Source organism: Musa acuminata, chromosome BXJ3-3 (genome assembly GCF_036884655.1).
Source record: "Musa acuminata AAA Group cultivar baxijiao chromosome BXJ3-3, Cavendish_Baxijiao_AAA, whole genome shotgun sequence".
Taxonomy (NCBI): Eukaryota; Viridiplantae; Streptophyta; class Magnoliopsida; order Zingiberales; family Musaceae; genus Musa; species Musa acuminata.
The window spans coordinates 11,948,762-11,965,264 of NC_088351.1; the positions used below are offsets into that span (position 1 = coordinate 11,948,762).

The window sequence follows — 16,503 nt, forward strand, 5'->3', positions numbered from 1 at the left end:
ATTAGTGGTCCTATAAAAGATAGGGAGAGAAAAAAAGATTAGTCTACTTTTTCTTGTAAATTGACATTATTACGACTTTCAGATCCTACAATAGTATGCTTACGGATCAGAAAAATATTTTTCTAAATAGTATCAAAAGATACACATCATAAATTTAGAGATATCTTGTTATTTGATTTTAGATTTTGGCATTAAAATTCATTCATAAAATAATAACATACTTTGTGCTAACAATTGGTGTTGGAGCAGTTGTTTTGAAATCCAATATTTTAGATCTCCTTGTTAGCCCCTTTAGCTCGTGAAAATGTGTTAATCATTTTTTATTTACAATGCATAAATAATTTGTCAATATTATCGATCTATTTTTCTATCCAATTCATTATATCGTCAAATTGTAAGTGATGTTAGGTTTCTTATACTTGATCGATAGACTACCGTTGACAACTTATTATTGATGATAGTATTATTGAGGGCGACTACCTCTCTGATGATTGGTCGTCTAATCATGGGCAACGGCTATACAATGTCGTTGGTGTGGCTAGCTACTGTAGTGGCTATGACAATACTGTTACGATTGTGTGTAGTGGTGATAGTCACATCTTGCACAATAGCGATGGACAATAGTTACGGTGCCTTGCATAGCGCGATGATCACGCTGCACATAGGTGACGGCGATCACACTACCATAAGATAAATCATCAATGATAAGTGGCATGACAACAAAATATTGCCTAATTGCTTCATATGAATGTTTACTTAGATTACGACTGGCTGTGCCCGTGTCGTCTTTAGCAATGTAAATGATTTTATCACCGTAATATTCTATTTCTTTTTTAACTTTAATCGGGCACTGAAATAATTTCCGATAAACTTTGAAAGAAATGTATTGATGGGTTCACTTTTACTTAATTAGGAAGGTTATACAAGTCATTTACTGTTTTGGAAGTGAGCATAGAGTCTACAAAGGCTGGTTCAATAAATCCACCTGATGAACAACTTAATCCTACATATTGTCTTGCTTTTAAATAGTCCATAGTAAGCTGTAAACTTAACCTGCTGGAGAATCCCTTCAACTTATTAAATCTACTTGTTGCCTTTGCTCAGTGAGTTGGACAAGGAAAAGGGATGCAAAGGACCAAGAAGAGCATACATAATATGAAGACATCCATCAACTAGATTAGCACAAGATTGCGTGGCCCAAGAATGATTGTAATAAATGTTCAAGGGATGTTCCAACAAAATAAATACACAACGAATTTAATAACATAGCCATATTAGCATTGCACTTGAACAAAAAAGTGTTTAAACTCTCTTAGGAAGAGTGCTACCTATCTAGATGTGTTACTTTTCCTGTCGTTAATCTTATGGAAGATATTGACTAATAAATGCTGCTACGAATTGTAAAGACGACGACTCATGTTACAAGCCTTGAAGGGTGAAACTTAGACTGTTGTTTGAGACAATAACAAGAATTTTCCAAGCTAAAGGACATAAAACATGTAACAGGTTACTGTGAACATGTAACAGGTTAGTGTAAAGGACATAAAACTTTTCACTATACTCCAGTTGAACTTGTGAACAGGTTACTTATACATACAACTACTGAAAGGCAGTGATATAATTTCATGTGGTGATCTTGTATATTTACAGGCCACATCATCTTCTCTTCCAGGTTTCAAATAGATTTGGCATCAAGCACGATTATATATAAGGATAAAAATTAACTAGTATGTAGCATGGATAAAATAACAGGTTATTTAGATGAGGTTTACTAGAAAAGAGGTGGATGCAAGGTGCATGGGAACATACATCACACCATATTCTCTTAAAAGGATAAATTAATATTAAAATTAAGTTGGCTTCTTCTAAGAAAATTCATCAGGAAAATTTCTTAACTCAAATTCATGATAATGCTAAAATCCACATCCCCTGCAAATAGAACGTCAGTCGAGGAAAATCCATGTTTTGCTACGCCTGGGTTCACCTTCTGCTAGGAGAAAAAGGAGCACATCTTGAAAGTTGGAAACATTGTGCAAGGCATCACCACCTATTCTTCGGAGGCTTAACTTTGTAGATCCGTATAATCCAGTTTGATGTTGTAAATGCCTCTTCCAGGTATTCAAGCTTGATGTCCTTGTTTCCAATTTCCACACCTCTGGCACGATCATACCTGCAATACAGAAAGTTACAAATTAATTACTATGATGTGTACGGTTGGTCGTGTGTAAAGATTAGTCGAATCTTGTACTGGACCAAAATATCTGGGCAAGAACATAATAGACATGGGAGTATGGATGTTTGCAACCATCAATGTTAAAACACCGTCAAAGATCGTCTGACAAATGCTAATCAGGACCTTCCAGCAGCATAAGCCCTAAGTTCTTTGATATTCCACAATCACTACCCTGATTCTTAGTTCACAACTTACAAGCTGCAGACACAAAAAGGATCTAAATCGAATGAAAGATTCAGGTAATATGTCATTTGTCTATTATATAGATGGTGGGCGTGTGTAGCCCAGTACATCTTCAATACCTACACACTCATCATATTCAGTAAGCACAATTTTTGAAATCCAGAGAAAATATACTTAGGAAGTTGGAAGTACTATATGTCATCATCCCTTTTTTCGGACTACACATCAAGTCCGAGCCTACTCAACATAGAAAGGATATACACATGCCAGGCTTTGGAAACATGGACAAATCAGCTATATATATATATATATGTGTGTGTGTGTGTAGCCCAGTACATCTTCAATACCTACACACTCATCATATTCAGTAAGCACAATTTTTGAAATCCAGAGAAAATATACTTAGGAAGTTGGAAGTACTATATGTCATCATCCCTTTTTTCGGACTACACATCAAGTCCGAGCCTACTCAACATAGAAAGGATATACACATGCCAGGCTTTGGAAACATGAACAAATCAGATATATATATATATATATATATATATATATATATATATATATAGATATGTGTGTGTGTGTGTGTGTGTGTGTGTGTGTGTGTGTGTGTGTGTGTGTGTGTGTGTGTGTGCTGCTTGCAACTTTGTTATGATTCAAAGTATTACATGAAAAATAAAAAGCAGATTTTTTCTTGTTTTCTCTAGTTGTCCAACTCACATCGGCATTAATATGATGTGCTCCTACTTCACTTTATAATCTTGGTCAGAATTCAACTCAGTAGAAAGTTCTTTTGCTAGAATTCTCTTTGGCATCTTCTTGGTGTTTTGAAATATTTTCCTTTTGTCATGGACACCAGTTGGCGGTTCAGATTTGTTTCTCCTAATCATATATTAGAAAGGCCTAGTATGGTATTGATTTGTTTAGATTTGGACTATATATATAGTTAACCCTTCTCGCAGACCACACATATAGTCCAAATCTAAACAAATCAATACCATTCTAAGCCTTTCTAATACATGATCAGGAGAAACAAATTTTAACCGCCAACTGAAGTCCACGAGAAAAGGAACACATTTCAAAAAACCAAGAAGACGCCAAAGAGAATTCTAGCAAAAGAACTTTCTACTAAGCTGAATTCTGGTCAAGATTCTAAAGTGAGGTAGGATCATATCATATTAATACCAATGTAAGTCAGACAACTAGAGAAAACAAGAAAAAATCTGTCTTTTATTTTTCATGTAATACTTTAAATTATAACAAAGTTGCAAGCAGCATATTTATGATACGTTGATGATGCCATGTGAGCTGCTTGAAAAAATACTAGGGGCATTGTTAACACAATACTGAGTAATGTTCTCAAAAAGGTTGTCTTACAAGTTGATGTGTAAAGGCCCAACTATTGTAATGTCAATGAACTATTTTACTGGGGAAATCATATGAACTGCAAAACTCAAGCTCCTAATATTTATCAGATCATTAGATATGAACTCAGGCAGAGTCAACTATGCAGCTGCAGGTTTGTATTGTTGGACCGAGGCTCATTCTTACAAAAGTTACCATGGCTGATGCAACATTAAATTTTTTAGTAATGAGGTAACAAATACAATGTAGGATATGGCAGATACAAGTAATAAAGCTCTATTTCATGCAAAAAACAGAATTTTGGGTTGTGTACGTGCTAATTAACCGTAACTATTGGCCCAAAGCACAAAAGAAATTATGCCACAAAAAACAATTTATCACCACGTGTCATATCTGAAGATCACATAAACTGTCAAGATACCAGCAACCTCTTAAGTCTACCTTTATCCTAATGCCAACTCTGCTAAACAACAAGTGTTTTATCCAAATTTCCTTTGTAGAGGATTTAAAAATAACACATTCTTAATTTAAACTTAGCCAGCCAGCTCCACATTCTCGAGTACCATCTTTATGTTAAGAACAAATATTTGAAAATAAAATGACCATATGCTTATCCTCACTAAAACTGAAGATTTGGTTGATTTTCTTTTGATCAGAAATATTAGTTATCATCTGAGTTACACACTACATTGCAGTGAACATATTAAGGATAAAATAAACAAATGGCTTACCCAGTAGGCTTCCCATATTCTGTAGTCACCTCTCCAAACCGGTAATAGGAGAGCTTGTACCTGGTCCATCAACAGATATAAGTTTGTCTAGAAACTATAGAACACCAAAAGCATTGTGAAAAACGGATGCGAGTTCTACTGATTTGATCACTGGCATTATGCATCTTCTACAAGTTCTAACAAGCAAACTAAGAACAAAGTCCAGGTTGAAATGTACAGAGTCCATATGGTTTGGCCCCCATGTGATAACAAGGTTTGGTATAGGACTATGGCAACCAAACAACTTCAAGATAAAGGATCAAATATGTATATCATAACTAATCCAATGATTCCGAACTACCTTTCTGGCCCAACTGTGTTTAGTTAATGTTTTGTGCATGCTTTGCCTTACAAAACAATGAACATACAGTGATGACATGTTTTTAAAATTGTATTTAAGTACTAATGTTGGTGCACTCCCCAGCAAGCACCCAGAGAAGCTTGTTTCCCATGCATATATGCCATCCAAACCAAAATAGTAGGCTTCATAAAGCTCATGTGTTTTCTCTGTAAACTTTTTATGCAAGCATTTCATACATCCATATATGCATATGCCCGTATCTACAGTAGATCTCCACAATCCATTAATCTCAAAGCAGACATTCAGCCTCCACAGCTAAATGCAGATGGTCACATATTTAATGAATAATAATATAAATTATACTCATCCAATGGCTTAAGACTATGTTATTTCATGAACTTACTAATTATAGTTGAAGTTCAGGTCTACATTAAATTTAATAGATGGTTGGTGAAGACTTTGAAGACTGCTAGCGGAAACATGTTCAAACTTACATGAGACAGTTTAACATCTTTGGTGCTGCTCCCTTGTCAACACGATATTCACCATTCACAAGATAATCTGGTTCCTTTATTACAGGAAAAACTCCACCACCAATTCGAACCATCCAAAGAAATCTACAAAATTGGATCCGAAAACATCAGAAGATTCAATATGCATGCACAAAAATACCAAAATTACCTGAAGCAATCATCTATATAATATTATAATGAAGAAGCCTGAGTTATAAATGCAATGATCAAATATGTGCTAAGCTAATGCCTTACTTGTTAATGTCATCTGAAGAATACCCAGTAAGACCTCCAAATACAACAAGTACATAATCTACATCCAATGACTGCATTATCTCATAAGCTTCATGCTCATATGATGACATTGCCCGCCCAACAGTGGCAATATGTGTATTGTTCCAAGTATTATTGTCCACAATCACAGTCCTATTTCCCATTGCAGTTATCTGGTAGCCATAGTCCCACCAGGACATCACTTTTGCATCTGGGGGAGTATTTTGACGAAGCCAATAATAGGCCTCACGATAATCATCAAATATGACCCTGCCACCATGGGCACCCCTGGCAGCCAAGACAATGGAAGGAGAAGAGTATGCCTCTGATGTGACCCAAGTGCAGTGAATAGCATATCTGCTAAGCAAGTAAAATGCACCAACAAGCACAGCAATAGCACCATTTCGTTGGAAAGGAAGAGATTGATCAAGCAATGCCTGCAACACAATAAAATGGAGATATCTGCCATATAAACATTATACATATCCAGACAAAATTTACATAAAATATTTATGAACAATATCATTTCAACATAAGGAAGAAATTATATTTTGCATTAGATACAGATGTCAAACAAACTCCATCATGAGGCTGATGAAAATAGAATAATAATTAAGGAAAGAACCATCAAAATAATTTATAATAAAAAATTAGAAGAACTAAAGCAGTACAAAACTTACAGCACCAACGTACATGAGAATATGCAGTAGATGTATAGTTCAATTGTGATAGATGCTGCTATTATATTAACAAGTTAAGGTGAACTTTGATGCTTCTAGTATCATATACATTCCAGTGATTTAAAAAGCGCTAGACACCAAAAGGCGCCAAGCTCCAAATACACCCAAGGCACTAGATGGTTGCCCAAGCGCTCGCCCGAGTGAAGTGAGGCTCAATGATTTAAAAAGGTGCTCGGGCGAGGCGAGGCGAGGGGAGGCCCGAGCGCCTCGCTTCACTTCCAGGCACTGGGCGCTTCGAGCGAGCACCTGGGTTAAACCAAGCGACCGAACCAAGATTTTAGGTTTGGTTCGGTCTCCGATGGTTAGTTGGTTCAATCGAACCAACTAAAACCAATATAAGTTGTTGCTGCCCAACCCTAACCCTGCTCGTTGTCGCTGCCGCTCCTGCTCCCGCTGCTAGCCGCTGTCGTTGTCGCTGCTCGCCGCTCCTGCTCCCGCTGCTGCTGCTGCTGTCGCTGTCGCTGTCGCCGCTCTCGCTGCCTCCTTACACTCCCACTCCCGCTCCCGCTTCCTTTTTTCTCAGTCAGCACCCCCTTACACTCATTTTCCTTCTTCTCCTTCAGTATACTATTAACAGTATATTAATAATAGTATTTATATTTATTAGATTAATAATATATTATTTTAATTTTAATACTATTAATTTTTATTTATTTAAAATTATTATATTTAAATAAGTATATTTAAAATTTTAAATAATTATATTTGAAATTTTAAATAATTATATTTATTAATTATATTATATATTTTTATATTTTAGTGCCTCGCTTCGCTCGAGCGAGTACCTAGCGCCTCAAGCGTTTTTGGACCTTGGCGCCTAGCACTTTTTAAATCACTGATGAGGCTAAAAAATATAAAAATATATAATATAATTAATAATATAATTATTTAAATAATTTTAAATAAATAAAAATAGCTGTATTAAAATTAAAATAATATATTATTAATCTAATAAATAAAAAATACTATTATCAGTATATAATTAACAGTATATCGTTAACAGTATACTAAGTTAAGTCGATATGAGAAGAGAGTAAGAGTAAGACTGAGGTTGCTGACTGAAAGCAGCGGCAGTAGTAGCAGCGAGCAGCGACAGTGGCAAGCAATGACAATGGTAGCGGTAGCAGCAAGTGACAATAACAACAGCGAGCAGCAATAGTGGTAGTGGTGAGCAACGATAGTGGCAGCGACAATAAAGAGCAGCAACAGCGGAGAGAGGCAACGGTAGTAGAGAGGAAATGTCGACGGTAGAATCACGAGCAAGGTTAGGGTTGGGGAAGTCGTGAGAGAGATGCTAGGAGGTCGATATCGATGCTTTAGTTGGTTCAATTGAACCAACTAACGCAAATGCGACCAAACTAAACCCAAAACGCTGGTTCGATCACCTGGGCCCTGGTTTAACTAGGCGCTCGCCCGAAGCGCCCGACGCCTAGTCTAGGGCGAGCGCCCAAGCGACGCCTCTTTGAAGCACATCGCCTAGACATTAAACGAGGTGCAAGGGCCTTGCCTCGCTCGAGCGCCTATTAAAATCGCTGATACATTCACAATCCAGGTAACATTGTCAAAAAAGGTAGCTCTTTTAGTTTGTGATTGTTTACCAACTAATAAATGTCCTAAATCACGAAAAAAAACAAGTATAACGACCAAGAACATCATCAACAGCCTGAAACATTGCATGTAACCACACACAACAGAAAAAAAATCTTACCACATGGCTAGTCAAGAAAGCACGATCCTTAGGAAACAAATAACCTAAAAGAATGTTCTATGGAACAAACTTTGCATATAACATCATGATTCTATCTATTGCAGGACAGAAATCTAATTTTATTTTAGTACAAGCAAGCAACATTCTTCATAAATCAATCAAGTGTCAAAACAGTTACTCTTTTGCATTTCTAATATATTTTGGGCCTCCTAATACACCTATAGTCCTGAAGGACAGAAGGCATAGAGTAGAAGGTTGGCCCCAATTGCTTAATTGTTATTCAATTAACTATAATCCAGCAGATATGCATCTCATTATAAAACTAACATTCCTCCATGAAGCATCCACGAACCAAATCTTGTTAACTAGAACACAATGGATGCTCTCTTTGTATTCTTAGTCCTAATGTCTATACTCCAAGTGGGTCAGAAGAAGGAACTGAATTAAGAGACAAGTTTAGATTGTAAAAAAGAAGCTTGCAGAATCATTCTGAAGTTTTATGAGGTGTGCAGAGGATGATCTCAACTACTGAGTAAATTAGCTTAGTCAGTTACAAAGTTATGACCATTTACAGATTCAAAAAAGTAGATTTTTCAAAAAGTTCAGGATAGATTATGACACATAATTGTAATCTAAATGCTGCAAATGATTGGAAAATAATATGAATGTTAGTGCTAAAATATCTGGTTGTCTTATGACTACACTTGAACATGATTAAGTTTTATTTAACAATATTCCAAAATTCAACGGTATATCTGATGGTAATATGGCTGTGCAACCTATGTTAATGCTTTATTAAAAATATTTCCAAATGCTGAGACACCTGAAAGAATAAATTATTTAAAAACACTATCAAGTTCAATATTTTATCATCATAACTTTCTGACCTAAATGGAGAATAACTAAAAATTGCATTGTAATATGCAATACATTCATCCAAATGGAAGACACTACCTTAGCTGAGGCCTTCAAGTTAGATGTCGCTTTGCTAGAAACTGTCAAAGCAGCCTTGCTCTTCTTGCGTATCAAAGTTGTTAGATTTTTTATCGTGGCAGAGATTGCGATAGCACTAATTAGGCAGACTGCAGGTGCAGCAACAAGGATCAAACGAACCATAACACTAGCGAAGTACATGCTTGTCAGGCCATACATGACTATGAATATAGTTGCATCTGACAACCGCTTAAAGCAGAAGTACAGGCCCGCAGGGAAAAGAATAAGAAGGATGTGGAAGTCAAACATAAAGGATGACCATGCTGTCGGTTGATGCTCTGAAACAGAGGCAATAATCGGAATATGGTCCTTCGCATATGTTGGATCAAGCAAGGAGTAAAAACGGCCTGTCCATGGAGAGATATAGCCGGATGCCATACCAATTCCAAGAGCAAGAGTACCAACACCTATTGCACACGTCAGAGTAATTTGCAAGAAGGACTGGAATAACTTTGTATCATTTAACATGTCCTTCACCCAGTATAGAAAGTAAAATACCTACAAAAAAAAACTGAAAATCAGGCTCATTGCAGTTTAAGTGGCTAAAGATCTATTAGCTGAACAGTTGAGCTAAATATAAAAGCATAACAGATGAAAATAGTGCTTCCATGATCATCCACATTACCAGCATCACTCACCATTAACATAAATCATATAGAAGCCTTAAGAAGCAAGAGTCACTGTGCAAACATTGATAAATTGTGAGAAAAGCTCGCAACTAAGAAGTAAGAACCATACAACATAATCCCCGATCCAAAAAAAAACAAAAAAGAATCATATTTTAGTAGTTGTACGTTCTTAAACCCCATTTTCTTGATGAATTTGGAATACTAAATTTTCTCTAATAGAGATCCAAATTCCAAGTCATATTTTCATCAAATTTTAAGGATCAGATTTTGAGTCTGCGTGGATGATTTCAAGCATGACATACATGAGTGGGGATTCATAAATTCTAGGAGCTAAAATTCCAGCAATGCCCCTGAAATTTAAATTATAGGATCAAGAGGGCGACACTGACTTAGACGATGGGCTTAGAGGATATCTGGCTCGAATCCATACGAAACCCCCATATGGACAAGGTTTGAACTCAATTTCTAGGAGAATTTGGAACATGTGATTTGAATATACTATAGGATTTAGAGGGTGAGACTAACTTAGAAGATGCCCCTGAAATTTAGATTATAGGATATAGAGGGTGAGACTGACTCAGAAATTCCAGAAATGCTCCTGAAACTTAAATTATAGGATCTAGAGGGTGAGACTTACTGAGATGATGTGTTTAAAGGATATCTGGTTCAAATCCTGATGAAATCCCCATATGCACAAGGTTTTGAACTCAATATCTAGGAGAATTTGGAAAATGCGATTTGAATATACTACTTTAAAGTTGGGATGACTATATCACTTAGGTTAAATTCACAGATGTAACAAAAAGATATTAATTAGGATCAGGTGATATAGTCATTCCACTATTATCGATCCAACCAGAAAAAAAAGGATATTGCCTTGGTAGACAAGTATAGTCATCAGAACAATATCTTTTAAAAGTAGGAACAGAAAAAGAATTTTTCTGCTTGGAGAGGATCCACAGTCATCTTTTCTACCTAAAATTGCAAAGCTTTTTGATAATTGTTAAAACCTTAGGTGCTGAAATAGGCCAACAATGGGATGGCTAATGTAACTTTCCCAAGGTGCTACACTCAACTAAAAAACAGCTGCTCATAACCTATACAGAACAATCCAGCTACAATGCAAACCCTCAGATTTACAGAAATAACTACATGGCTTTACCCAGCCTTCTCATTATGATCCATTTATACAAGAGGAATCCATCGAGGGCCTTTAGAAGATGGACTGTGCATTGGCATTTGTATGCCAGCTTTGGTGCTGCCATTCTGCACTGAACTATCAGAACATAATGCCAATATCAAACATGCATTTAGCCCCTAACTTAAAATGGAAATAACATTGTGTAGATGACAATAAATGTAAATTCACCATGCATGGGATCAGATGATCAGACTGAAGACTCTTAAAATCTGTTCAAATCTCAAACTAATAAGTGGCACAAACAGAAAGAGTAGTGATTTGCATGAGAAAGCACCTTCAGTATATGAATAAAGCAATTGCTAGTTCATAACTGCTTTAGGTGGTCCTAAAGTTTGAATTTTCTTTTTCTTGCAGTAAGACTTTAACCTTGAAGTGGAAATGGCTGATGGTAGCAGCCTTACTAATTCAATTGTCCTCACCGCAAGAGAATAACAAAAAAAATGGGCACTACTATACAACTGAATGTATAAAAATTAAATAGCTTCATGTTGAGATTTTAAGTCAGATTGAGATCGTATGAACATATTCAAAATGTATTGAAAAAAAGCAACCCTTCTAACATTCCTGTGGTCATGTGTACCAGGAAACAAGAAGCACTATCTTACGAGCTGGGAGAATCTATGGCAGAATACTATTCATGTATCACTTTTTTGCTTTGGTCGCTGAACCAAATAGAAGAAACAAACAAATCAGAATCAAGAAAGAAAAGAGAAGCTAAACCTGCATCAAGAAAAACACCCCCATGGCCGCCATGTGCTCTCCAGACTGCACATGCTGGAAACCCACAAACCTGATCTGCATGGCGAGCATCATTCCCAGCACATACATGCAGTTATACGCGACATAGAGCCGCATCGAATACCGCCCTGTCACCAGCAACACCAAAACATACAGGGGAATCAAGTTGATTATAAACACGTATCCTCCCCACGCCGACACCATGTAGAAGTACCCGAACGCCGAGGCCAGCGACCAAGCCAGCGATCCGGTGTTCACAGCCTTGACGAAAAGGTAGAACGTGAATAGAAGCGCAAAGATCGCGACCCCCTCGTTGTCATACGATCCGGCGACGGACCTCGAGATGTAGCCGGGGCAGATGGCGATGAGGGCGGCGGCGACCAGCCCCGCGCCAGCGTCCCAGATCTCCTTGCCAAAGAAGTAAGCGACGAGGGTGGTGTTTGAGGCAAAGAAGGGGGCGGTGAGGACACAGACTTCGCGGATGTGAACGGCAAAGGTGAGGAAGCGGAGGGCGCGGTAGATGAGGGCAGCGGTGACCATGAGGCCGGGGTAGAGAGTGCCGCCGATGATGCGGCCGAGGGGATACCAGCTCTCCGAGTCGAACCAGTTCCAGAACTCATAAAAGCCGTTGCGGGTGAGGAAAAGGGTGGTGCGATAGTTGAAATAGGGGTCGAACTCGTGGATCATGGACTCGTAGCGAAGAACGCTGAAGAGGCGGATGGCGAATGCAAGGACGTAGATGAGGGCGAGGGTGGCGGAGCGGATCAAGAGCTCCTGCTGCTTGGTCTTGAGCTTCACGAGGGCCTTGAAGGGAGGCGGAGAGGAGAGGGGCGGAGGGGGCTTGGGACCGTTCTCGGCCTTAGCGCCCATCGCAGCGGCGGAGGATGAGGAGCAGGAAGAGCAGATCTGGTTAGGGGTTTTGGAGGAGGGAGAGAAACCCTAGGAAACTGATCGGAGATGAAATCGGGGGTAGAAGACCAGCGGGGGAGTCTAGTCACCAGTGGTGAGCTTTAGATTATTTGGGTCACGATTCAGTGTCTGTTTAAGCATAATTACATTACTTATCTATTAAAAAATATAGTGAGCCAAGTGCAGGAGAGCGAAGTTACGCACTTACTTTGACCTCTAAGCCATCATTGATTTTAATTGACACAATGAGTAAGTATATTTACAAGTAATCATCAACTTTTTGAGTTGACTATTATATATATATATATATATACACATATATATATATACATATATATGTATATATATACTGGATACGAAAAGAAATATAAGTAATCTTCATTAAATTATTTATTATGTATTTAACTCCAATTATCAAATTCCAAGCTAAGACGCGGTACGAATGTTGTCGCGGAATGTATATCAAAATTAGCTCGGCAAACTAAAACAAATCGGTACGACTGATGTACATCTAATTCCCCCTTTTCTGTTGAACATAACTGACATTAAATCTACCGATAGTTGTTAGTGTAGTGGATGCTGATCGGCAATGACGTACATCTAAAATATTATTATTCGAGTAGGTGTTCTCCCTCTTATTAGTTGCTTAGACAAAAGAGATAGCTATATTATAATTATTTTTATTTTCATGCGGGTTGGTTCAAGTCAAATTAACGTGGTAAATGTAGGCTTTAACCTAAATTATTTTATCTTTTTTATTTACTTTTAGGCTTAACCCAAATATCTTTTTATTAGATAGTCCTCGAATTTCTCAAATATAACATACGAGAAGGCATTAAGGATTGGATGAAACCATATAATCGGATTAGAAAGATAAAAAAAGAATGAATCGTTTCACCGATCGATTAAATAAAATATATATGATTTTATAAATATAACTATGATTATTTAAATATCATTGACTTTAATTTTTTTAATTATTTATTTAAGATGATATTTATGTCAATTATAAAATTAGAATTAATATGATAAAAGAAAGAAAATGATATTCATGGCTTCTCTCTTCTAGCTACACCCTCTCTACCTGATCATCCCTTAGACTTTCGAAAGCTTCAAGTAAAGTATGCCAGATGACACTATCAGCATGGCTCAAGACATGAGGTACTCTCCTAAGGATCATGACTGAATCTCTCACGATCTACGTAATGGACATATGTCAACAAGTCATTTGGCCATGACCCCTCTTCGCTGTAGGCAACGACAATTTGATCATCAATGTGAAGTTGCATATATATTTGCTTAGATTCTCCCACTCACCAATGGGGTACATGCCCTGCATGTGCATTAGTTAAACCCTCATGTCACCATATGACAAAACACCAGTGTAACATTTGTCGTCGCACCCACCATTTATGACTCTTCGTGCACTCTCACACCTAGTCACTTTACCCTATTGCACTATCGCACCTGACTTCGTGGCCCTTTGTGCATCGCTAACACTTGGTTACTTAATTGTATCGTTCCATCGCGCTCAGCCTCATGATCCTTTATGCGCCCCCATGCCTAGTCACTTAATCTTATTGTGCCACCACCCTTGGCCTCATGGTTCTTTGTGCTCTCCCGCGCTTGGTCACTTGACACTTTCGGCCCATTGCACCTAGCCATAAAGCCCTTCATGTGCTCCAATGCTTGGCCACTTGACTCCACCATGCCACCGCATTCGACCCTATAGCCCTTCATACAACCCCATGTCTGGTCATTTGACCTGCAGTGCACCACTTAGCATAACTTCTCAATCCTCTACACATCGCCACCCTAAGTTTTCTTGAATAAGTGCATCATCATCTATCGAAACCTTGACTCTTTAACCTCACATACGACTCCAATAATTGTTGAAACTATGTTATCATGCCTTCATAATGTACTTCATGGTGGTACCATAGTCGGTCATACTCTTCTACTTCACCATTATTGCTAGTGCACCAAATTGGTAGAAAACCCAACGAAATGATCAAGTCAAATTAACTAAGTCAAATAAATTAACTCATACCGACTTTAAAAGAATTTCGGGATTATATCCCATATTCTTTTATATCAACATACCTTAGTGAATAATAGTTCACTAAGGTATGGTTATAGTGGATATATTATAGTGAATAAATTGACTTATCCCTATTTGAATTGGTAATACTACTCGGTCGGGGAAGTGGGGGGCATATGTTATAGTGAACATGATATGGTTAATACGTTAGTATTATATATAGTTAACGTGTCATCTTTTTAATCGCTAATGTCATATAGTACCCTATTGGGAAATCTTAGGGGCGACATCACATGTGCAGTGGAAGAATATAAAATAAAATCCCCAATTCTCAAATATATGTTTGTCGTCATGCGAAGATTGATGCAAAAAAATCTACGAAATAGAAAACCACATGTAAGATATATTGTGTTACATAGGGATATTGTATATTCCTGAATCCCTGTAGATCTTTAGAAGAGGGTGAAGGAGGTCAAGCGCCCTCATCTCTGACGGACGGTGATCCATATAATAGGGTTACAATGACGCTCCTTAAAACTCCAGGTCTGCTTTGAGGTGGAGAGGGGGAGCAGAATATGAGAGAAAACAAAAATCTCTAGCCTATAAATTATTGAAACCCTCTTATTTATAAAAGTCCCCTATCAATTTAACCCTAATGGATCCTCTCATATTGGGTATTGGATCTCTATCCAACCACACAAGTCTCTTAGATTAATGTATCTCTATCAAATAATCTCTCATGAGCTCTTATTGGATCTTATATATAGGATCCAATAATTCAAGGCCTTATTGGATATCCAATAAGATATGGGGGCTGATGGATATCTCATATCTGAACCTCTACTCATAGCAATGTCTATCATATATGTGTGTGACCTTCTAGGCTCAATATCGAGTTGGCTATGAGTCATAGTCGTCATAACTCCTTATGGCTCAGAAATTATTATCTCTATAATAATTCACTCGACTCATCGACTGCGGACATACTAGGCCACTACATCGTAGTCCCTAGATGATACAAGAGAATCCAATCCATTGGACCTATCTGTCCTCAGTTACCATGTACCTATAATCTCTCATCCATCTAATATCCAAAAGGTTATATACCGAGCATGGTGCTGTCGTACCCATATGGTTTCTACTCGAGTCCTGCTCTAATTGGATTCTCTCATAGAACTCTTTTTCTCTAAATCCGAATGACTATAGCTAGGGATTTGTCTGAGCAAGAACACATGGGACATTCCTCTCATGACACCGAGAATGAATGATCATCTATCGACACTCAATAGCCCTCGTAAGGTTGACTATCACTCCCAATAATCGATTTTGTTAGATCTGAGACATCTAAACCTGTAAGTTTGATATCAAAGAGTTGAACACTTATATAAGACATCATTGGTATCTCAAGTCTAAGAACCAAATATACCACCAGGACCATAGAATCGTTGTTTGACAATAAGGCATCATCAACCTTTCAGCATTCTGTAAGCGGATTAATTAATGAACTTATTCCTCGAGGAATGAGTACCTATATTGTATCCCTAGTGTCATCACACGAGGAGTTACGAGACCAGCTGCATCCATGACCAGTTTAACTAGTTTGGCTGATTGACTAAAAAAGAAATCATGTTAAATTTGTATTGGCTTCTAACTCAAATAATTCAAAACTGACTTACATATGATAAAATATTTATCTCACTATAATAAAATAAAAATAATCAAAATATAGTATCATATTACTATCATTACTTGATTGAAATAATCAAATGACAAACATAGTTTCGCTGCCCATGGTTGTGTACAGGGAGTGTTCAAACAGTTCGAACCGAACCGTTACAGATCAAATCGAACCAAAAAAGGATTCGATTTAGTTACAGTAAGATATTCTAAACTAGAACAATTTGAGACCT

General features: G+C 37.5%; 1 protein-coding gene across 1 annotated transcript; it reads right to left on the reverse strand.

Moving 5' to 3' along the window:
- Window positions 1-1,820: 1,820 nt before the first annotated feature.
- LOC135633647 (dolichyl-diphosphooligosaccharide--protein glycosyltransferase subunit STT3B-like) lies at window positions 1,821-12,656 on the reverse strand. Its single transcript, XM_065143375.1, has 6 exons — window positions 11,626-12,656; window positions 9,037-9,573; window positions 5,617-6,071; window positions 5,344-5,466; window positions 4,510-4,569; window positions 1,821-2,170 (listed from the first exon to the last, which is right to left on the reverse strand). Exons 1-6 carry the CDS (start codon window positions 12,511-12,513, stop codon window positions 2,041-2,043), a joined length of 2,193 nt encoding a protein of 730 aa, XP_064999447.1. The 5' UTR covers window positions 12,514-12,656; the 3' UTR covers window positions 1,821-2,040.
- Window positions 12,657-16,503: the final 3,847 nt, after the last annotated feature.

Excerpts from the sequence above, each read along its gene's own strand:
- LOC135633647 (XM_065143375.1), bottom strand. The coding sequence starts at position 12,513 with ATGGGCGCTAAGGCCGAGAACGGTCCCAAGCCCCCTCCGCCCCTCTCC. Across the intron at positions 6,072-9,036 it reads ACTTGAAGGCCTCAGCTAAG|GCATTGCTTGATCAATCTCT; the intron begins GTAGTGTCTTCC and ends ATTGTGTTGCAG. Across the intron at positions 4,570-5,343 it reads AAGATGTTAAACTGTCTCAT|GTACAAGCTCTCCTATTACC; the intron begins GTAAGTTTGAAC and ends TTGATGGACCAG.